The sequence below is a fragment of the Diadema antillarum genome, unplaced genomic scaffold (assembly GCF_040938485.1).
Source record: "Diadema antillarum isolate AM-2024a unplaced genomic scaffold, OU_Dant_1.0 scf00000035, whole genome shotgun sequence".
Lineage (NCBI taxonomy): Eukaryota > Metazoa > Echinodermata > Echinoidea > Diadematoida > Diadematidae > Diadema > Diadema antillarum.
This window is the reverse complement of record NW_027270924.1, coordinates 4494-30016: the sequence shown is the minus strand read 5'-3', so window position 1 is coordinate 30016 and position 25523 is coordinate 4494. Positions and strand designations below refer to the sequence as shown.

Sequence of the window (25523 nt, the reverse complement as noted above, 5' to 3'; positions counted from 1 at the left end):
TTTGCATGAAGAAGTAGTGACATTGGATATTGCAGTTCTATCCAAACAAGTGAGTCTTTGAATACACATTCAGTTTAACTTTTGTACTTCATATCTACTGTAAAGAGGCTTTAATCATTCATGATTCTGTTTAAAGTTTCATTCTACTCTGCAAGTCATTTGATATCACAATGTACATGTATCCTTTGTATGGTTTTTTCATATCTCCACTAAAAAAAAAGAAGAGCAAAAAATTTATCAAATTCAACTGTGAATGAAATTTCACTGCTATCATAAATATGTACTCAGGTATTGATAACCTCCCTCACCCCCCCCCCCAAAAAAAGAATAGAATAAAATAAAAATAAATTAAAGGAAAGAAGGATTTTTAAGATTGCATTAATGGTAGATGCTTGGAAACCCTGGTTACAAAGTCGCGATCACATTATAACCATGGCCTCCAGGCAGCTCCTACTTCACTGGCAACTCAGAAAGGTCGAGCAATCGATGCCATGGACTGATTTGGCAGTTCTCTCCCTCTCTCACTCTCTCCCACATCCAGCGGGTACACCTCCACTGATCTAACGATCGACGCCGGTGAAATGCCGCACATAAATTGAGCTTGGTACCCTGCTCAGTGTGATGCCACCATTGCAAAGCACCCCTAGACTCTTCTTGAAATGTCAGCGGCCAACTCAACAAAACACCCAGCCTAGACATATCGAAGGGGGGGGGGGGGGGGGGGTTAGGGGGTGGAAGACACACACACACACACACACACACACACACACACACACAAACACAGTCCAATCCTAATGCTCAGCACACTGAACATTCCCTTTATGCAGATACTTCAAGCGTACAAAATTCATCTTACCCAACCGAGTGCGAAAGATTTCTTGTGCAAAGATGTCAGTAAAATTTTTCAGTGACAGATTTATACATGTGGCAATCCTAACTGATGGTGTGCATCTGCAGTCTTTAGAAGTAATTTGAGCAGTGTCAAAATGAAATCCTTTTGCCACTAACACACTTAACACCCCCCCCCCCCCCCCCACCACCACCACCCCACTAAGCTACATGTAGATTAGGCTTTGGGGATTAACAGAGAAATAATTAGAAACATACAATGTATACGGCAGACTTTTTGCTCCACTCAAAAGATTTTGTTTTCCCTAAGAAGGAAAAGGAAACAAAAATGAACAAATGTGAATCATCAACTCTCTAATTATTTTTTCAGAATGCTTTGCTTCAAATCTGATCTACAACTGATTTTTGTAAACTGTAGATGTGCTTCACTCCTATGGAAAAGGCAATTTCTCTACGGGAAAAGGCAATTTCTCTCCGGCAAAGGCAATCTCTCTACACTTTGTCAAAACTGAAGTTTAGTTTTGGTTTTGTTTGTGTTTGCGTTTTCACCAACGAGTAAGTGGGCAAAAGGGTCTGTCCTCTGAAGACTGTGTGTGCGTATGTGTGGGTGTGAGTTTACAGTCATATAGCATCACACAGCAGTTGCCAAAACAGCACTGGTGGAAAGGGGGCTAACACTGGAATGCACTGGTGGGACTGAGCAAAATCAAATTACCACCATTCTTTCTGCCTGCTGTTTGCTGCTACAAAGGGCTCGTCTTCTATATACAGGGCCCTGAAGATATGCAGTACCAGGTGGACAATTTATAGTCTCATAAGATAGCCAGCAAAATGAAATAAGCGAAACGAATATTTTACGCCGGCCATAACTACTGTTTACTGCAGAAGTTCTCTACCAACCCCCCCCCCCCCCCCGTAAAAACAAACAAACCAAAAACAAACGAACAAACAAACTAACAAACAAACAAACAAACAACATTTTAAAGAAAGTATTGCATGGGATGCAAAGAAATACACTTGCTCAGATTTTGCATTCTATGAAGTACTGCGTTGAAGCTTTGTGATTTACACGAACTGGATTTTCTGTACTCAGTTTACAGTCGCATGAGATGTCGACGCTTGTATACTCGCTGCTGCATGCAATTGCATCAAAGCTCTGAATACTTTAATTCACAAACAATATGCTTTGGTGGACATAGACCCTACATCTCACAGTTTGCTGCTCTACAAATAAGAAATCAGATATGATTCACACACTGTGATGTCCTGATTTCTGATGTGTCCCACAGTCGTCCAAAGTCCATGCTGAGAGTGGCGGCAATAGGTCTGGCACCCGATTATTCAAATACACAATTTCCAAAAGCACTGTATACAAATATTTTGACTTTACGTTGACCTTTTCAGAGGTCATGTGGGGGTCACATAGTGGAGATATCAATCCCCCCTCCCCCCCCCCCAAAAAAAACCTTCTGTTTTTCATTATACTTGGTGCAGACAGATTATCAGGATGAACTACGTGTGAAAGATTTACGGTTTCATCAAGATGATGATAAATAAAAATACAATAAGAAAGAAAAAAAACCACAACTAGACGTCCAATGCCATAGATTTTGAAGAAAATGAACACAGTTAAAAATTACATGTAAAGAACATGTGAATATTTGGAATTAACCACAAACTAGTTGAATATTTTAGACACCACTGACCACTACTGTTCATCTATTGTTCACTTTGAAATAGAACTGCGCAAGGACTAATTATACAGTTGGAGTAGGTCTGCATGTTATTATCAGTGCGACAAAAGGCACGTACCATAACTGTTATAGCAGTTACGTTCAGACGACAAGCCCTAACCTCGAGGTTAGGAAACCTCGAGGTTAAGCTCTTACCTCCTAACCTTGACGTGCGAATCTTAAACGCGAGGTTACGAAACCTCGAGGTTAAATCACAAATCGTGTTGTGAATGTAGGACCTACTAATACAGAATATTACTCCTGACTTTCAAGCATTCCCACTTTGAAATTTGGACAGGAAAATGATGAAAAGAAAGCAAACTCTTTTTCCCACAGTTTAAAAAAAAAAAAAAATCTTCCTAATCAGGCATATCACCTTCTCTTGCAGGTTTCTTGGTTTTGCCGTTCACGATCTGATCAGAGTAATCTACATGGTGACAGGACACGAGTACTACCATTGCATTAGAATAGCACCATGTGTCATGTAAATATCACCGCCTAATTCAAGAGTAATTCCACTGTATCGTATACATTCACAGGGTTATCAATGTTGTTGTCTTCATGATAATGAAAGTAGTCACTAACCCCCGTAATCTTCGCTGTTTGCAATCACACCCACTGTCTTGTTTTTCTTTTCCTCTTTTTTCAATAACGATGCATGACCTGTTTTTGGTTAAAATACTTTGCCAGGAAAATGTCCTGATTGGCCACAACCGCTGTAGGATGACCTCTTAAAACCCTCATTGCACTGCTCTGGCATGGATTCAATTTCTAATATTAAAGGATGATTGAGGGCAAATATTGTCAAGAAGCTAAGCTTGGCTACTGCACCCAAAGGTACGGTCACGGTCAGCCCACGCACACTTTCATTTAAAAAAAAAAAAAGAAAAGAAAAATGGATGTAACATCAAGCTCAGATCAAGATAGAGCAGTGCAAAAACAAATGTAAAACCCACTGCTACACTACAATGTACATGTATGCATGCAATTTGTGTAATTTTAGCAAAACAGTCTATTCACATTATAAACGATGGAGGGTGTGTGTGTGTGGGGGGGGGGGGGCACAAGAGAGACCACAGAAGTCAACACACATGCAACATAGATTTTACAACTAAATTCTGTAGCTGGAGTATCCACCACCTGTTCACAGGAAAGGGAAAGGGGTGTGATGAGGTTGCCAAACTCCATTTTTTATCTTTTTCTTTGTTGTATATTTATATATAGGACCCTATATTTTTTTTGGGTGGTGGTGGGGCAGGCAAAGCATTCAAGATGATGATTTTAGCAGAATCTCTAGAAGAGAGTATCCATCTACTGCTCAATTGAGGACAATTCCACTGCCTGCCAAGTTGACAGTGAGATGTTATGCCATGAACAGGGTTGGTGCAATGGTGGGTAAGTCGGGATTGCTACTATGCAAACAGTTTTTTTCTCCACGATGTCTGATTAATTTGCTTGAGTTCATCAGAAAAGGACTATCTTAGTAAAAGGCTTCCAAAAAAAAAAAAAAAAAATTAAACTGTCGAGGACTTTTTTGGGGCATTATTTTCACAACAGGAGAATTTATTGTTGGCATATTGCCATGTGCTCGAAAAAGGTTTGTCAAACTACGATTATTTCCTGACTTGGATGGATCATTGATAACGACCTCACAGGGAGAGAAACAGGAATACATTTATCAATGATCATCATGTGTTTTTTCTATGTTATCCTCTAGTATTATCACCCATACTGCAGAGTCAACTGAAGTGCGAATGAACCCCCATGGGCCAGTGGAAAGGGAAGCGGGCCAGACAAACGCCAAATTATACACAGATAGGCTCGCATTATAATCGCCCACCAAAGGTAAAGTAAGGAGCCTATTTCTGTGAAAACGGGTTTATCATAACTTAGGACTCCCTTCTCTTTCAAGGATAGGGAGATAATCTGGTGCAGGATATCACAATGTCATTTGAATTCCTGAAACACTGATACATTGTCAGACAGGGATAGCCAAGTTTCAGTATTTGTAAGAGACAAAGACAAGGGTGACATTACAGTACAGTGTATTTGGAATCTACAGAATGTATCTCTAGCACTCACTTGTTATATTTTTGTCCCACAGACACTGTACTGCTTAAATGTTCAGTGTCAACTCGAATTACATACTGTAGCAGCAGTGCAACAAAGTCTTCAAATATAGCCAGGCCATGTCAGAGTAGGAATTCACCAAGTTTTCATGCGTTTAACACTTACAATGGCTGCTGGTATGAAAAACAAAAAAAGGATCAGATTGAAGATCTAGATTTGTTGTAGAAACATCTACAGTGTACTTTTAAAGGCCTTGTCCTCGTGATTTTGATAGTCTTTTGTCAGGGTGTGTACCTAAAAGAAAAATTGAAGATCTACTGGCAGTGGGATATGCCAATACTGCCGCCTAGAGTCCACTATTCCAAAGGCAACTGGTGCGTTTGTCCCATATTAATATCCATAAAAATTCTGTTCCATCCAGCGAATGAATTGCACAGACTCTCGTTAGTGTTTAAAAGGTTCAAAGGCTGAAGACATATTTGCTCACGCGTCATTCTTAACGCTTAAAGATTTACCTGACACCTCACCTCTTGTATCTCTGAATAGTTTTTAAGTGTCATTAATGTACAAATTGTACTACAAGTAAGTGCTTTGAGTCATTGAGAGCAGATTTTTATCCCAATTAACCCTTTCTGTGCCAGAGAATTTGGACAGTGTATACAACACTATAAGGTTTTCTATGCCAGTCGGCACTCTGGGCATGCATGGGGTTAAACAGAACAGCCATTTAAGAGGCACACAAATATGAAATTTTATGGGAAATGTTAATTAGAAATCACACTCTGTTAATGGGATTACCCCATTAACCACAGCCCATTATGCTCAGACCATCATATCATTACTGCCTGCAAAATGAAAAGGAATTCATCACTCAGTAATGCTATCACAACAAGCATCATAAATTCTCATCATCTTTCACATTTCAAACAATGTTTTCAATATATGGTACTATGAGACCAAAGATACACATACTTTGCGGACAAAATGTAAAGGTGTAGGCTCTACTGCACATAAGCCAACTATGCTGACTTAATGATAAGAAATGCATTTGAGTCACCACAGAGAATGAAAAATGTGATAGTCATATATGTCACTGATGATGGCAACAAGCTAAATTTACTGCTTAATTTCTCTTTTTCTTGAACATTTGAGTATGAAACAACAGTCAAAAAGTATGCCACAGAATAAATCATCTGCATGCAAAGAGGCACGAGTTCCCGAACACCTCCTCTGATGTACATACGAAGAATGAACAGAAACTCAGATGCATGTTATGATAATCAGCACAAAAGCATCATTCTTTTCTGATCTGAATTCTTGCTTTGTGTAGCACAAAGCAGCCCTCTATTAAACTCTAAAGATATTGAGGTTTCTGTGTGTACATCAAATCAAGTTTAATACTGTCCTCACACATGCAACCAAACAGGAAATCGAATGTGGACGTTAACCCAGGTAAGGAGAGAGGAGATCCAAGTTAATGCACTTAGGTAAGGCCAGCACCCCTGACACAACCTCCAAGGCCCGAGTCAACCCAAATAGTTCAATCCACATGGAGCAGTCAAGCTCAAGGTATGAAGACAACAAATCCAGGGATTATCCCAAGATTGCAGAGAGCAGTGAGTCAGTTTGGCTAGCTGCATTTTCATGTTAGCTCTTCAACAACTTTTCATCGCATAACTCTCTAAAACTGACTAGATACAAGTATGTCCCCAAGAAAAATTACAATCGGATTTCTGCATTGCTAACTTTCAAAATAATCTAACAATTGCTAAATGCAATTTCAGCGTATGAAACTATAACTCCTTACCTTTATCTTGCAGAAAACCTAAATCCAATCTTCCATGAGTTAATAATTTCATATCTTTCCTTAAAGGACAAGTTCACCCTCATAGACATGTGGGTTGAGTGAATGCAGCAATATTAGTAGAACACATCAGTGAGAGTTTGAGGAAAATTGGACAATCTGTTAAGAAGTTATGAATTTTTGAAGTTTCTGCTCTGTCACGGCTGGATGAAAAGACTAGTATAGCTCGTGATGTCACATGAGTACAACGATATACACATGTAAGGAAAGAATAAAGAAAATTTAACATATTTCCATTTTTCTCGCAAAATAAAAGAACACTCGACTTCTCTCTTTCAGAAGGCAGGGGGAATAATATTACCCTTAACATACGTCAGTAGCAAGTCGAAGAAATGTGCACTTTATACAAAAAGTAAAGTTTTGTGAAATTCTCTTTTTATTTTCCTTATATAGTTGTACGCATGTGACATAATACACTGTAGTAGTCTTCTCCTCCAGCAGTGACTGCGCAGATACTTAAAATGTGTGTAACTTTTGAACGGATTGTCCAATTTTCCTCAAACTTTCACTGATGTGTTCTACTAATATTGCTGCATTCTCTCAATCCTTATGTATATGAAGGTGGACTTGTCCTTTAATCATTCATTTTCACACTTTAGCAACACTCACAAACTAAAAAAAAAAAATCTGTTTCCTTTTTGATGTCATGAATTAATAGTTGAAAATGAAAAGAAGCAAGCAGTCACTCTTTCAACAGAGATTTTGTGCCAGAACACAATGAACAACTGTGTATTTGTATGGTGTGAACACAATGGACAAAACTTTGAGGGAAGGGATTCCTGACATGCTCTACAAAATCCCCATTTCTCTGTATTTTTTAAACTACTGAAGCAAATCCGATTGGGTTTTCTGTAGATGTAGGTAACAAGTTATAGTTTCGTACCTTGAAATTGCATTTTTATAATTCACAATTTTGAAAGCTACTGTTGCAGAAAGTTCAATTGTACATTCTTTTGGTACATTCAAGGCAATAGTTGTTTCAGCTCCTCCTTTCTAATTTCTTAGCCTATGACAGGATGGTTACAGCTCGTTATTCCGAAGGTTCCTTATTCCGAAGGCTCTTCAGTCCGAAGATTCGTTATTCCCAAGGTTCGTTTTTCCGAATTTCATTTTCGGATGAACAAACTTCGGAATAACGAACCTTCGGAATAACGCCACAAATGTTCGGCTTTATGAACCCTTTTCCATTTTCGGATTAACGAACCTCTAGGTATAGGGAATTTGTGTGTTTCGGACTAACGAACCTTCGGAATAATTAACCTTCGGAATATCGAACCTTCGGAATAACGAACAGCACCCGACGGGATGGTAACATGATGAAGCTTGGGTCAGATGAGAATAATAAGGAGCAGAAACCTAACGAGAAACTACTTGGAGTACCGTATTAAATGACACCAACAACCAAGGAACCAAAAAACAAAAACGACAACATCAGCTGAACCTGACAGTGATCATCAGAGTGTAATCGGATACAAGTAGGTACAGGATGCAAAGGATTTGATTGCCAGTGAAGAATTTGACACTGCATGATGCTGTCAAGGTAGAGGCTTTGCTTTTGTTGTAAACATATATTCCAACAGTCCCACGCAATGCACATGTACAATGTACCAAATAAATACTGGGGTATGGTGACCTTTGCTTGACCAGTAGAAGCCAAGGTAATAAAGAATGGACATAAAATTCAATATCCACCAATAGAAGAAGGTCACAAAACATTGAATACAATTTTGCAGAATTAATACTCAGAGGAGTCATGTCCAGGCCTGGCCATGTCAAAAGAGCAGCAAAATAGATAATTACCACCAAAATTACTGCACACTTCAGTCAGTTCCATATTTTTTCTTTTTGTCCTCTTTTTTGCATCACCTGTTCCCTTTATTCTCTTCAGCTCAGTCTTGAGCAATCTGCTAATTTCTCCAACAAATAGGCCCAGAAAGTGTGCGTCTTTGGTGTTTACAAAAAATTGGTGTGTGTATGTATGCGTGTGTGTGTGTGTGTGTGTGTGTGTGTGTGTGTGTAGTGTGTGTGTATGCTTAAAACATCCATTGCTCACAATTTTATATTACATTTGACAGCAATTAGCCTGTTTCTCCAAGGGCACAACTAATCAAAAAGAAGGGGGGGGGGGTCTGTATCTGTATTTCTCGTTACCATGTACCACAGACTATTGCACATACAATGGCATTCTCAGCCTTCCCCATCATTTGCCTTCTACTTCGCCGAGAATGGGCCAATGATTGGTGTTAGTCTCTCCGCCAAATTCTCGCGCCACCGGGCAGCTAGCGGCATCGTCGACGGCAGAGCAGGCGGCGAACGAGCGAGAGACGAGCAATGTCTCTAGATGGTAATGAGGGCAAATTTGACGCTACCGCAACAGCTTAAGACGCAATTAGGCGACAATGGCGAGCTGCCGTAGGAAATTGATGAGGAAGCGAGTGCCAATGTCATTTGGGACTAGACAACAGACAATACAGTATGAACTATGATCACACATAGTAAACCACAAACACACAATGGTAGACACAAGAAGATATTCTTGTGAGTCTCAGGTTTACTAAACATCTTCAGGCCTTAATATTCTACTCCCTTGGTTATAAACTTAACTTTGATGAAGATACTTGTAGCAACACCAAACAAAGCAGAGAGGGAAAGATTCATTAGAATTGGACAAAAGAGAGAATTTTTTTTTTTAGGTTTCAGATTTTCAGGAAACAGAGATTATGAACTGCCATTACTGCTCACAACTCTGCCATTGGCTGGTCCATGATAATAGTAAAAAAAAAAATGTTCGAACTTTGCAAGATTTAGTCTCCTTTTAAAGAAACATGTCATCACTGCTATTAAATCATCGTATCTTTTTGTACCGCTGAAACAAAATTTAATGCTATAAATGTAATTTCTTCTTCTATGGCTAATTCATTTCTGGAAAGGAAATTCAGTTAGGGTGTATACCAACAATATGTGCAGATAAAAAACAATGAATCATGCAAATATGATTGAAATAAAAATGAATTGCTTCCAGCGACTTGTACTGCCATGAAGAATTTTGGCAGCCATTAATTTGTTCTTTTAAACAGAATAAGGTGAATAACATGATGAGTGAGGACTCAATGGCTGGTAAAACAAGAGAAGCCTCCATGGGTATTGAACTCCTCCATGAACTTGTAGATGGTATCAATGATTCATGCTAAGCCCGGAAGAAAAACAAGAATATCTCAGCTCTCCCTGCGGATGCATGTCTGGTTCTCCGAATTCTAGCTGGAATCTCACCACAAACTGCAGCGGTGAGAAACTCAACCAAACTTCCTAAGGCACCATTTCACAAAACTGAATGAAAGTGGGTACAGAAGAAATGCAACCTGCTCTTCCAAACCTCATCCTGGAGCTGTCCCATGGGGCAAGCTCAACGTGGAAACACTGATAGTCTCCACAAACATTGTGGATGCCATGGTAACAGGCCACCTCCATAACAATTTTTGTGGATATATGGCTGGGAGCTAGCCTTTGGGCATGAAATATTTACCAGTATAATGTGTAAGAATATTTGTTGGACATGGATAAATGAACAGGTTTCACAAACAACAAATTAAAGAATGTTTAGGCGTGTCTTCATCTGGCCGAAGTTCAAACTAGTAGGCTTTTTTTGCGGTTTAGGAAAAACGCCCGATATTATGAATGTGCGTCTTCATCAGCTCAAAAACAGCTCGCTTGGGAAATTAGACCAAAGTTGACGTACACCACTATGCGTACTTTGTATCATTAATTGGCTCGACTCGCTCAGACACATAGAGCTCTGAGGGCTCACAGTGCATGGTTCAAATGATAGGATCGAGAAACTTTTCGGCTGATGGAGACGCAACACAATTAGCATGCTAATTCATAAATTGGCATGCTATTTCACAAACTAGACCAAGATTTGGGGGAAAAAGTTTCCCGATCAAATAGCATGCTACCACAAAATGGCGCGCTATTTTGAAATTTTGGTCTGATGAAGACAGGCCTATTGTAGTGCCTACAACTGCAGGTACATTGTAAGCAATCAACAAAAATAGGTCCAAGATATTCTACTCTCTCTTCTACAAATCAATTGTTGGCTTCTCGCAAATGATACACCAATATATATCCTTGTAAACATAATTGTGCAGACGTCATATTGCTACATGCACTTATCAATACAGAAAGAGTTAGTGATATTTCCCTCCTCCCCCCCCCCCCCTTTAATGTTACAAAGGCTGACATACTTGTGTTATGGGGATGGGGACAGGCATGGCACAGGTACATGAACTTTTTCTTAAGTTATGCATGGCCCTCTCGCATACTCACCAACTACACAGATATACATGATGATCGGCAGTAGCAGTCAGATGTAGAAAGAATAACAATTTGCTGATTTTCTCTGGCTGTTACCCAGACGACGAAGAAAAATTCACATCAGAAAGTCATCAGCATGATGAAAGCTTCATCACAGCGGCTTCCGGCATCAATATCAACTTTCCTCGCAACACAAGGGTACGGAAATGATGAAAGATCATTTGAAATGCAGACAGACATGAGAGAGAGAGAGAGAGAAGGTTCCAATATTCATCAATATCCTCCAGAAATGATTACGGGGAATCGCAAAGTGAGAATGACTTTTAGCGGCATCCACTCTGCATCACAGAACTGGTACCAAGCGCATGCAGTCAATCAAGTCATCAAACAGCGGGCAAATGAAGAAAAACTGAAAGACACGCAAACCTATCCCAGGCCTGAGATTGCGTGGCAATTACCATCGCCTCCACATCAAGAATGCATGCCGCCAGAGCGCAAGATACGAGAAATTCAAATTCACGCCCTCCAGTTCGACAGCCTGCGATCTTCTGTGGTATCAAAATGCGGCCACTTTATTCACAGGGAATTCCACTGGTCAGCATATGCCAAAGCCCGCTGCCATGCCCCAAACATGTGCTCCACCGTCTGTTTCTCCGCAGTAGCTCTCCGCTCTCTAGAGTCTAGGCTTTCATCACAGGGAATTTAACCCAGCTCTACTACATGGTAGTAATCCCTCTTGCCTTTGTTTCACACCTGCCCAGGCAGCACTGGTCCACCCTCTGCAGCACCTCAACACCAAATGGAGCCAGAAGATGATGATGCAAAGATGAATCACCAAACACACCAGCTGTACACTAGATCCTCCTCCCCTTCTCCTCTTTTCCTCCTCCTTCCATTCCTTTATCCCCTTTGTTTATACTGGACTGATAAAAACAGAGCACAAGGGAGCCATATTAGATCACAACTACTTGGAAAATGACACACATGGGTCCTTTATCAAAGAAGGGGAGATGTGGGGGTGGGGTGTGGGGAAGGAGACCCTGCTATGGTTGTGGTCACCAATGTCAACAAAAGTTCATCCACATAATGCCCAGTTCTGTTTTCTGTTGCCTCTTGAAATCAGGACAGAGCTTGATAAATGAGACAAGTGTTCAGTCTGGCTGGAGACCTGAATAAAAATGGGAGACTCTCTATTTGTGCTGCCTTCTTGAGGAGCCAATAATCAGACTTTCCGATAAATATTGTTTACACTCCCTGGTAGATATTCCATCATTTTTGCAAGATGTGATGCACTTTCCCCCTCCATTGTGTAGTACAATCAATTTTTTACAATGAACACAAAAGTTATCCACGACAGAGTTGCCAAACATGACCCCTGTTCAATCACACGGTTGCTACTGTTGACATGTTGGATGCTAGTTGCAGGTAACTGAGCATGCAGATGCAACACGTTGCAGCAACAGATCTGCAAGTGGCAGCTGTACATCCACACTCAAGTGTCCCGATACATGTGTGCACTTTTCCACCACTGTTACTGTCTGGAGAGGGTAGATCCACAAGTAGCATTCCTGCGCTCAGCATTTAACGATCAACTTTCAAAACTGTGGAACTGGAATCAGCTCAGCAGAAAAAAACAACAGAACAAAACCAAAATAAAAACATGTCGGAATTTTCAGCATCTCTGTCAAACCGCTGTAACTTCATTATCCCAGTTTGAAAACATTTTTCACTTCAATGCTCTGTAGGAGAGAAAACAAAATCCAGCAGCACAAAACTTATACCGTATGGATCAATTTCAATGATATCACTGTCTGAAAAAAGCGTATGACCACAGTCAGTGGGTTACAATCCGTGAACAGTGAATGCCTGCAAACTGATCATATCGAACAGAGAGTCAAGTGTGAGAAGTTGTAATCTGTGATTTGAGCCCTAAATCTGAATATTATTGCCTGGAGGGGTTGAAAAGGTTACGATATTCTCTTGGGTTTGAAGAGGCCAGGAACTACCTCACAAAGACTGCCTTTGTGGGGCTTTATTGTGAATCGAAAGCACACAGTCATGTGACCTCCAGATCACTAGTCTCTGCCCTGTTGGGCAAGGAATGACCTTTGCCCCAGTACAGCAACAGTACAGCTGTACTTTGACAAGCAGCAGTTCACAAGTGTGCATTGACTTGGCAGGATTAAAGGGACTGTACAGTACCGGTTGAGGTGGCGATTCATGTTTTGAACATTCCTAAAGCCCTTTTTACACTTGTGTTTCTTAACCCCGTACTTTCTCTGACCCAGGACTATCGTTAGTCCCGTACCAATTTTTTCAGCTTTTTACACTCGCCGATAAGTCCCATACTACTTGTCCGGGGCTAAGGAGAAAAGTGACCTTTTTACACTCGTATTTCTTGGTCCGGTACTTTCCAAACCACATGAATATTCATGATTACGCTGTGCATTGTACACGTACACGCACGCACCGGCAGCACTTGATTACCTCGTTTCTGATTGGTCAGTGGGGGTCGGACTTCGTCTCCGTCGCTTAGCCCCGGATTATTTTTTCGTTCTTTTTACACTCACTTGCTTGGCACCGCAATTGCGGTGCTAACCCTGCTATTTTGCAGGGCCAGATAGTATGGGATTATCGGTGGGGCTAGCTCACTATAGGGCTTTTTACACTTGTAAAATTTTGCTTAGCCCCGGACCAACGGTGGGGCTAAGGGGGGGGGGGGGCCTTAGCCCCACCGTTGGTACGGGACTATCCTTAGCCCACTTTCTGTTTACACTCGTTTTTGCCAAAGTGGGCTAGCCCCACCGATAGTACGGTACTATCTGGCCCTGCAAAATAGCAGGGGTTAGCACTGCAATTGCGGTGCTAGCACCGCAATTGCGGTGCCAAGCAAGTGAGTGTAAACAGAACGAAAAAATAATCCTGGGCTAAGCGACGGAGACGAAGTCCGACCCTCACTGACCAATCAGAAACGAGGTAATCAAGTGCTGCCGGTGCGTGCGTGTACATGTACAGTACACAGCGTAATTATGAATATTCATGTGGTTTGGAAAGTCCGGGGCTAAGAAATACGAGTGTAAAAAGGTCAGTTTTCTCCTTAGCCCCGGACAAGAGATAGTACGGGACTAATTGGCCAGTGTAAAAAGCTGAAAAAATTGGTACGGGACTAACGATAGTCCTGGGTCAGAGAAAGTCCGGGGTTAAGAAACACAAGTGTAAAAAGCCCTTTTGGCAAAAACGAGTGTAAACAGAAAGTGGGCTAAGGATAGTCTCGTACCAACGGTGGGGCTAAGGCCCCCCCCCCCCCCCCTTTAGCCCCACCGTTGGTACGGGACTAAGCAAAAATTTACAAGTGTAAAAAGCCCTATAGAGTAGGGAAGCACCTGAATTTTCATTGGATACAGTTGATGTACTTTGGAACTACAAAAAGAATGGGAAATACACTGTAAGTGTGTGACTTTGGCCATAGTACAATATGTAAACAAACTGCAGTGCCTGATAAATGAGACTAACAACCCTTAGGGGCAGACAGTTATCCTGACCCTAAATTGGATCAAAGGTCACAAATTCCCCTCTAGCCATTCTCTGCTCCCCACCCCCCCCCCCCCTCCCCCACAGACAGACAGACAGAGAGACACACACACTGGTACACACACAGCACACTGATCAATAGGAATATCATTGTCAAGACCATATAAATATTTGTGATGGATCATGCTGAACTTCGTAGTCCAACAAAGAAGCTCCTCCGTCCCCTAAAAGTGAATCTCACTTTTATATTCTTCTTTAAAAAGATTTTAAAAATGCTTTGCATTCATATTCGGATTGGAATGCACAATACTCCTAAGAACTAAATGGCATCAAATTCCAGAAGGTCACAAAGACAACAGAGTACAACCCCTGACCTAAAAGAAATCAGACCAAAAAACTAAACAAAAATTGGGCCATTGAACAGAACCAACAGAGTACATTTTGTAAATCTATAATGAGGCATCATATACGAATGGGCACTCTTCTGCCATTTCTGGTTATATCACAAAACTGATTTGTATTTAACAGGTCTTTTTCCATTGGTAAATAATAGGGTGTCCCTCATTTCACATACTTATAAGTTTTTCAACATTTCTCACTGCCTGCACCAAGACAAATTTACCATGATCATTCAGCTCAATACACAGGCCTACATGTCAGTTTTCTTGTCCAATGATGTACTGAAACTTAAAAATTCATAACTTCTGAACAGACTGTCTGATCTTCCTCAAACTTCACTGATGTACGGTGTTATCTATTAATAAGGCATACAGTCTGTATTTCTGCACCCACTCAATCAAAATATGTAGGTTTCATTCTCCTTAAATGCTTGCATAAAACCAATACAGATCATACAGTACCATGTAGTATCCTTTGCACAGATGCAATACAGATCAACAGATCTTCTTGTTTGCATTTTATAATTCTCTCCTAAAGAAACAAGCCACGAAATACAAACATTTCATTCTTGGGTTTGTTTGTTTTTTTTTTAAACTGGAAAATCACACAATAACGTTACAAAGTAATGTGCTTTCTCCGAAGCCAAATTCTATGCACCGAAAGACTACTTCACAATTGTGATACAAATTTGTAGCATCCAACCATATCAGAATCAGTCTGTTATTTGCGAGTTTATGGAGTAATTTTCACCACTTTTTTTTCCCACAAGTGGGAGGATCTGACCCGATGGTTTCAAATTATATTCATTCCTCCACAGAAATTCCACACAAATGAACAGCTGTAGCCAAGGCAACAAATACTTGTCTGCAGTACACAGTATTATCTTTTTATAACCACTACCAGACAGAGGCACATCAACCCTCTTAGCACCAATATCTAGAAAATTAATGCCACTGTGATTGTATAGAACAAGTTGGTGATGCTATTACTATACCTAGGACATGTTTGTTTGAACAAAACAGAAAATGAAAAGAAAAACAAAACCACAGGATAGTCCAAAGTTGAACAAAATTTTGATTACAAATAAAAGAGCAGATTTTGAAAGTGTGACCAATCAAACAGAACATGACAGATACACATATGTGAGCTCATCTTCTGTTTGCCCTGTATACAAAATGAAATAAAACCTCTCCTTTTTTTTTTTTGGTTATTGACGACAGAATATACTTTTTCATGCAGGGATTGCAAAAAGAAAAAAAAATATTTACAATGATTGTGTCAAGTGTACATGTATTATTAGAAATTTACTTGACGAGAAAAAGAAAATTTCTTACTGCACGTATTGCAGTTTTTAATTGCATTTGTATACAATCTCCATTCTGTCCTTGGCAAAATTTCTGCCTCACGTGATTCATGTTTTGCTCATATTTATTTATGTCCTTCTGCATCTACATGTAGAAGATAATCTCATAAACTACGTTTTTATCGTTCATCTTCTTCCCTAAATTGACTCGAGACATGCACACAACAGGACAATATTGTGGGGAGAAAAAAACACCCCGGCTATGTTTCCTCTTTGTCAAGTTGAACTTGACAAGAACCAGGTTACCAAACAACCTGCGCTTATGTATCACTCGATATCCGTATCAACACTGCATGAGTCTCAGTACATAGACTGTAATACAGGGAAAGCTGTCATTGCAACTCCCTGTTTTAAAAGTAGTCACCAGTAATCCAAAGGAAATATTTCAACCAATTTTACATCTTAGTTGCCCAATCGGGCAACCAAGTCTGGTGGCCGGACATCAATTTTTAGTGGCCCCAGACCACCGCTCATATCGAGCTCTGCTATTATTAGCCACCATCTCCAGATATCTATGGCTATTTAACCATGCAACATAAAACCAAAAGGTCAACAATGTACATGTGAAGATAGAAATGATTTGCATCTCATTGGCAAATTGTTGAATACATCTACCACCCCCCCACCCCCACCCCCCACCCTCCCCCAACTGCTCAGTAGCAACAACCAAGCAGTAGTCTGATTTCAGGCTGCAGGCTGTTTTTCTTCCCATCACCACTCATTTCAAGCAGCACACTGTGTAGACAATATCTATTAATACATGTAGTATGTACTGTACTGTACATGACAGAACCAGTGTTTCATGTTTATAGGGGACACATAAACAAAATTGCCTTGTTGCAAAAGAAAAATTTTCAAGAGGAGGATGAGTTATCACGGTCTTTAACAACAGGAGTGTGAACCATAGAAGATCTTGTGGGTGCTAGTCTTCACCGAGATAACACATTTACTGGTGGGGAACACAAAGTTTACTAGCCTGGGAAACAGGCTAGTATCCACACATCCACTTCGGCACGAAAGATCCAGAAGAGCAAAGATCCCAACACCGAATTGCTGGAAACAATGCCAAATCTTCCTGCAGCTATTTACTACTGCTTTGTTATTCTCATGGTCTGGTCCCGAAGTCAAACGCTATGGCTGAGTGGAAGCATTACACGGTGTTGTGAAAAGCGCACTGAAATCATTGTAAACTACTACGGGTATTGCTAGAACTGTAGCGAGGCCAGTCAATGGTGCTACTGCTTTAATACTTCAGGACAGGATGTTTTTTCTCCTTGCAGTACATACTGTACAGTGTATCTTTCACTCTGTATATTGCATAGACTATATACTGGTATCATACATCATGTAAATGAGAAAGAGAGGTTTGAGGGAACACTATGATGTGTTTCAAACAGCACATCATGTAACTTTTAATTTGCATGCTCCAAATGTTTGTACAGCAATACAGGCTGCACACACAAACACACGTGTACATTCACATACAGCTTCAATGTTCACAAACTGCAAAGGCTGAATCTACAAACAAATTCTACAAATGTTTGCATATTATGCTTGACGTGCTAGCACGCATGACACCTTGGCTTTTGAGTCGATTGCGTAATGTATTCCTCGTGAAGGTTACACAGATGGGACCCATATCTCGAAGTGGAGGCAAACCGTTGTAAGAGAGGCAATTCAAGATTGCAAAGCTGGCAGATGAGCCAATGCATGAGATCTCCACAGCTATTTCACGTTTTCTTTCATGCACTGGTCACATTGGGGAGAGGGGAGGTGGGGGGGGGGGGGAATCATTTGAAACTTTCCAACACAACGCGAGTCCACCAAGAGTTCAGTCAACAGGATATAGACGTGCATGTTATGTACATCACAGAACCTTCTTCACAGGAGCCTACAAAGGTAAAGCCCATGGAATATCTGCCCCTCTCATCTCCTTCCCCTTCTTTTTCCTCTCCTCTGATTACTTTAAAGGGATGGTACAGTATTGGTGGAGCTGAGGATTGGGCTTTCAATGTTTTGCAAGATGCCAAGAAACCACTTATGAAATAGTAGAGAGCATACCATTCTACGAGGAATTCAAAGTTTATTTGATGAAAATTGGTTTTGGAATGGCTGAGACAGCCGAAAACAAAGTAAAACAAAGCGATCATAATTAAAGGTGGGTCCCACATTTTATTAGAATTGCTCTGTTTTGGGTATGTCAGCCATTTCATAGCCAATTTTCATCAAATAAATGTTGACGTCCTCTTGGAATTACATGTGCATGCTCTTTCATATTTCAGAAAAGGTTTCTCATTATCTCGCCCAGAAATGTTAGAAACCTGAAGTTAGATCTCTACCAAAACTATACAATCCCTTTAAACCATCTTTTTTTTTTCCTCTGGGAGAATTCCAGCAGTCAGTAAACCTAAACAATTTATGACATTATTTATCATCTCTGCAGCAGGACAGCCACGCCTCTTGGCAGCAGAGTCTTTGCTCCTCACAGAACAAGAAAAAGTTCTCTATTCAACGATTTTCCCTTCACACTGTTGTACTGGGGAAATTAATTTTGCATACAGGCATCACATGTAATCCAGTAGTATGAAGTAATGACTTACTTTATAGACAGTAATTGTACAGGCAAATCTTGTGAGAGTAGCTGTTATTTAAATGAACACAGCAGCAACTTTACATTGTACCTGGTGATATTACAAAATCAACAACACTGAACCAGATATTGACATAATTTCATAACCAGCAAGTATGTAAATATGCATCTGCATAAACTTTAAAAGCTGCAATAAATCATTCCATAATTTCCCAAGAGACATTTTTATTTTAATCAACAACAACAAAATCAAATCACCCATTCAATTTTTTTTCAGATGAAAGAAAATGCCTGTTCCATTCTACATGCTGAGTCATATGTAGGCCTACTGTAACTGCAAAATGTATTTTACCATGTCATTATTATGTATATATCCAGGATTAAAGACCGTTTGCTTTGAGGCATGTGCTTATCAAAATAACAATGCATTAGCATCAAAACATGTCATGTGTTGGTTTCCTCAGTTTGCATTTGGCTGACTCGTAGCTGGTGAAACAAGATGTCATCTGCTATAAATATTGCGGCAGTTTGTGTGTTTGTCGGACGATAAAGGCAGCCTCCGTACCAATTCTTGTCTAATGATGAGGGTTCCTGTACACACACATTTCTCAAGATTTATTCAAACCCCATGACAGCAGTAGGGAAAGACAATCATGTACAGTTACAGAAGCATGTATGAAGGTGGTCTGAAAATGGTTTGAACTATCCCACACTCCAGAAGCATCAGTTTTGTAGTTGGCAGCAGAGATCATCAATAAAAAAAACATACCTTTTATTTCACTTTATACATGTACCACAGTACATGTGACAAAACTTTCTGACAAAACACACTGTCAGTGAAGGCCAAATTATATTACTCCAGGACAATTGATAGAATTTTATCTACTTTTTATGTTTGTTTTATTTTGGTTTTTTTTAAATCAATCAATGTTTTCCTGGCTGATATGAGTGCTGGACACTTTGTCCTGGCTATCATAACCATGGGCTTTGCTGAAGAACATAATATACACAGTACACTGCCTGTTTATCATAAAGATTTATTTGGACAAATTTCAGCAGTTCATCCTACCTGTTTTTTTTCCATTCAAGCCACGAATTCGTCAAGCCATGAATTCTTAAATCATGTCAAATGACTCCCACCTGAACTTGATTTTAGCATTAAAAATGAATAAATTAGAGTAAAAATATTGGGAACTCATTTCACACTTCAGTAAAGAATCGCTCTGAAATGTGCAAGTTGGTGATACAGTACTTTTTAGGAACAATTTCTTGCATAAGTTTGTATTTATGCCAATTGGTACCAGCTCCTCAAGTCCGTGATGTCAAATAGAGTGACTGCCTTTGTGGCTCCATTTGATGCAATTCACCGAAAGCTGTCATCCAAAAACCAAAACACTGCTATTCTTTCGACATCACCCCGAATGTAAAACATAGACACTAGAGTCTTGTGGAATGAGTACAGTAGGAATGTGATGGCTCAATTACTGTTCAGAGTTGTTTGCACAAAACTTTGCTGATAGGGGGCTACTTGGTATCAAAGTACAAACAGGTCAAATTCCTCTCTTGCTGAATAGTTAGGCACCAACTCTTGAGGTACAGTTGTAAATGTTGACAGCAAATTATGATTGTTCATAATCTTTTTAATTCTTGCAAATTCAGATTGAATAAGGAAGTGCTATACAGCAATGCACCCTTGCGCCATCGTACAAAGGCATTACATTTACAAGTGCTCAAACACTTTATTCCCCCTGTGCAAGTTTAATACCCGTATGTAATTTAAACTGAAATGTTTTAAAAAGCTAATCTTTCATTTGAAGTAATCTTGAAAAATATCCTTTTTTTTTTTCTTTTTCAGAATGTAAAACGAACACAGTCTTCACACACACACATGCAGGGAATCTTCTAGAAGTATGCAAAAGGAACACAGTTTATGCAAGGAATCTTCTAGAAGCACAGCTCAGATAAACATTCTGACAACTTTTCTCAAGGCTCCCTTTACAGTTTTTAACTTGTCAAAAACTTGATTTGAAGTGTATTAGAATCATGTTTCTCCCACAGGTTTCTCTAAACACATTTCTCAAATCACTTTCATTCCGGTTTGGAGGCATTTTCCTATCAAGTTTGCTTGACTCTGGGTGTGAGTGTGCAATCTGTACAGTTTGACCTTCAGAATACAAGTGAGGAGGTGGCATTTATAGCATAACCTTGTTTTCATTTCACCTACGTGTGGTATGCAACAGATAGTGTACATACTACAGCACATAACTTATCAAGAGTTCAGCTTTTCATTGACAAGCCATGGAAGTCATGACACAGCTACTGTATGGAATGTCATCATCACACAGCAGGAAAGCAAGGAGACTCTTAGCTCATGGCATGATAAAAGATGCTCTTCAAAAGTGTGCTTACACACCAATAAGATATGTAGACTGAAACCCTCTTGAATTCCTTCCACAGAGAACTTCACTCAAAGAAGGTGTGGATGCAGTTACCATGACGATGTCAGTGCATACACGTGTGATTGGCATGCACATTCCTCATTCTGTCTGTATCTCCTCTCCCACAGCCACTACCAAAAGTGACTCCACAATGGAACTATTAAAAACTCCAAAACCAAACTCAGCTCCTCAATCAAACTCACATTCACCACTCAAACTCAGCTCGTCAATAAACAAACTCGGCTCCTTATGATAAACAAACTCGGCTCCTCAATAACAAACTCAACTCCTCGAATGCACTCACCCATGTCGGAGACTTCCCCCTGCTCCTTGTCGGAGGCGTTCTGCTGCTGGGCTTGCTGGGCCTTCAGGATCTGCATCCGGATGAACTCGATCTTGGTGCGGCTGTCCTGGAGCATCTGCTGCGCCTCGGCCAGCAGCTTGCGGTCCTTGGTGGGGCCGTTCGAGTACATGTGGATCATGTTCTCCGCCCCTTGCTTCACCTTCATCTCGATGTCAAGCTGCTTGGTCAGGGCGGCGATGCGGCTGTTCTGGGGTGGCTGCCGCAGAGGAGCGTCATTCTGGTCCGGTGACAGGGGGTCCAGCTCACCACCTGTATAAATGCAGGAAAATGTCAGAAAAGTTTATTACAGAAGAAAAGATTTGTGATAAACTACATGTATTATGGCTCTTGATTTAACCCGTTTCATACTGAATTCTGAAATCCCCACAGACTTTAATACACAGACCACCAGGTTCCCTACGGAATGGGTTAACAAACTTTGATCTCGATTTTGCATTCAGGAGAACACTTTGATTCCCTTCATTGTTGTCATTGCATTTCTTGTGATATTTCTTGTGAGTTGATATTGTACATGGTAGGTTTACCTTTGCATTGACTGCACATTGCACAGTGAAGACTTTGCTACCTCCTGTGGCTGTGATTTTGTTTGGGGTTTTGGTTTTTTTTTTTTAAAGTGCATGTCAGTATTAGTTTTCAACATCATTTCACGCAGTGTTGTGGAAAAGACAGGTTTTGTGACTTCAAAAGATGTCAACAGGGTATAGAATGATATATTCATGACAGCCATCGCGAGACAATCTCCTACATAATCCCCCCTGTGCATATCCCAGTGAGTATTTTTCCTCCACATGCAACAAGAGCACTGAGAAAATGGACCTTCAGACTGCACTCTGCTATACAAAGCATTCATTGGATTGGTCGGTTAGGTGAATTATACATTTATTTGCTAAATCACACTTTTTCCTTTGAAAGTCACGAATGTATCAAATATTTTCTTTGTGACTCAGCTGTGAAATATACAAAATTATTATGGATTGATTTGGCAATCACACATAAGATTTGTCTTCATCACAGACAACCACAGCCATCTACGATGGGTGAGTTTCGACAGCTTGCTTTGAACATCTTGCTCATTCAAACCCTCTTGTGTAGATGATATAATGTTACACATGCCATGCCTCTGCATTGAAGGGGCCTACTATTGTATGTACATGTACATGAATTAAACCCTGCAGGATCTGTATGCACTGTGGCTACGTGTCTGAAAGGAATGACATATCAATCAGTGCAGGGAGAGGTTCCCATGTTACCACTGTATATGTTCTTCTATGAAGGAGTCGCCAATTCCCTGTGACCGCTTTCCGAAGAGGATATGGAGTATGCCCCGAGGGGGGTGCGAGTGTACGTAGGAAGCGAGCATTTCCACTCGAGGCCATTCTGAAATTGAGGAAATATGTGAGGATGCTTTTGGCTCGCCTTAAGACAGCTTCTTCAGATTCCAATCTCAGATGTTCTGATGTTATCAAAGCATGGAGTGTCTTTCATCAAGGATCTCTGGAGGTCCCCCCCCCCCCTCCCCATCTTGCCTCACCATACGGGAAGGCGTGCGAGAGGGTGATGGCAATGGGATAAAAATGACAGTAGATTTCATTCAAAGTATGATCCTCGGGCAGAGTGGCCTAGAAACATTCCCTCTGCCAGCGACCGGCTGCTAGAAAAGGTTGGGGCAAACAAAAAGAGAAATGGGGAATAGGATCATCCCCACACACAACCTGCCCCTTTTTTAATGGAAGGGGGCAAAGAGATAGGGGGGGGGGGGGGAGGGAAGGGACAATCCTCTATTGTGGCAGGTTCCTTTGAGGTCGGCTTTTTGTCGTGGCTCAAAAATGAAAGAAGACCATTGACAGGGGCTGGTCAGGACACACTGTACGGCTGCCATCACATCAGTGGAAGAAGTCCACAAAAGGGTTTCCCAAATAGTGTCATTCTGGGCATTTATACATTACTATTGACGGCTTGTGTGTGTGTGATGGTGTGTGTGTTAGGTCCTCACACTAGATCTACACTTTGAGAATACAATGTACATGTAGGTCGAATTGTACTTCCGATGCTGTGTTCTCAGTGTCTCTCCTTGCATACAATATCAGTACACTACACTTACAATGTAAGCCTACCTGTTGAGGAGGACCTTATTTTGCTACAATACGTATTTCCCAAAGACACCCACATGAGTGTACTCGCGATAAGTCTTCAATGGGTTAAAGGGCAAACAAACCCTGTATTCACGTTGGCTTTTCAACATAGACAAAAAAAAAAAGCAATAAACCAAAGTAAAGAGCAGTTTCATTAAAATCATAATATGAAGCATTATAAGGTTTGTAAACTCGCACGATTCAAAGAAAGAAAAAATTGTTCATCTGAGCACTTAGTTGTTCCTACATTTCGTTTTGATTGCAGACATTTCTAAAGCCACCTTGAATAGTGAAACTGCCACTGGTGCAATATCTCTCATTGATTTTGAAATGAAATGGGTAATGCAATTGCACATTTCAGAAAATAAATATTCTCATTTCTCTCTCAAACTGGCAAGTTTTTGTAAATTTCTTTCTGACTTTGTGCAGATTTAATGATACAAACAGCTCCATTTGATCTTTGCCCAATACAAGACAAGCAGTGAAATGCAGTGGTGTTAATTTGATGATGCCATGATGAATATAATTTATGCGGCATAATTCCCCAAGGACATGACATCTTAATATGTCATTTTGCCTTTTCACGATTAACTTGACATTTCCCCTCCCAACTTTTCCACACCCCGGGTTAGCAAAACTAATTGATGTTCCTAATACAGCCCAGATCGTCGCAGGCACTTAATTTCGGAAGCAACCGCAGGACCGTCTCTTCAATTATTGCCCTCAGTCGCCGAAAACCCACAGACGAAGAGGTCATGCTCCTACGTTCTTATTAGCTGGTGGTAAAATAAACTAGCAAATCCTCTTCATCAATGCGGATTATTACAACAGGATTTGCCTGTTCTCACAACTGGCACAAAACTACACAAGTGCACAGAAGTGAATTATATGCATCACATTTTCTTAGCATCCAAAAGACAATAGCCTCTCGCTGTTTTTATACCAATTTTTTCTCACACTAGCACAATGAAGGATTTTTTTCTTTTTTTCTACGAAAACAGAAATAGACTCAAAAGGCAGATAGATATTTCTAGACCATAAGGTTCATACTGCCAATACAGATAGGATACACTGTAAGCCCATTATTTCGGTCACGACACAGCTTTATTGTCATTGCATTTTCTGCAAAATTAAAATTTCTGTAGCTATTCTTGGCTATCACGAGACTGCATGTGACCTGCAATTTGATAATAAAAAATTACATCAAGTTGGCATGAACAGCAGCACTTCTTTGCTTGGTATGAATTACAGTGTATTCCATAAAGGAGCAAATATAATGCAAAAGAATATCACATATGGGTATACACTGTACATTGAAACATAAGAAGTTGCACATGAGTTTACAATAGGAAGATACAGATCCCCTTGAAGAATGCCTACTGTACATTTGTGTAAGTGTAGATATGCATGTACATGTACTTCCCACTATCAATGTCTTCATGCTTAACATCTCTACGAGACAAGGGTTTATTGAGCACCTTTCACGATTTGAATGTTTCCCCCATGAGGATGCATTATTCACATAGCCTGATCAATAAAATCTATTATTGACATGTGGACGTTATCCTTTCTGACATGAACACGGTCAGATGATCACGCATGGACCGCCAATACTGGCAATTGCGCAAACACGGCACGGCTTGTTTGTGAACATGATTACATTCTTGTATCCTGCATGAATTATAAATACATGTGCACTGCATAGATCAACCACATAAGGTCAGATATAAAGAGATGTGTGTTGATTTGACGGCTGCCTATGGAGCAACACTCTTTGTTATCTCTAGGATGGACAAGTATTGATTACGGTTCTTTTATCTGTTTTTTATAACTGCTTTAATTGGAGTTACATGTACAGTGTAATAAATTTGACAACATC

At 40.3% G+C, this 25523-nt stretch overlaps 1 protein-coding gene across 1 annotated transcript in view; it reads right to left on the bottom strand.

Annotated features, from left to right (window-relative positions):
* Positions 1 to 21756, bottom strand: part of LOC139744065 (serine/threonine-protein kinase N2-like) — a 65981-nt gene extending 44225 nt beyond the window's left edge. Inside the window, exon 1 of the mRNA XM_071654523.1 lies at positions 21453 to 21756. Within this exon, the coding sequence (XP_071510624.1) occupies positions 21453 to 21657 (205 nt within the window). The 5' untranslated portion in view covers positions 21658 to 21756. The remainder of the gene's footprint in view (positions 1 to 21452) is intronic.
* Positions 21757 to 25523: the final 3767 nt, after the last annotated feature.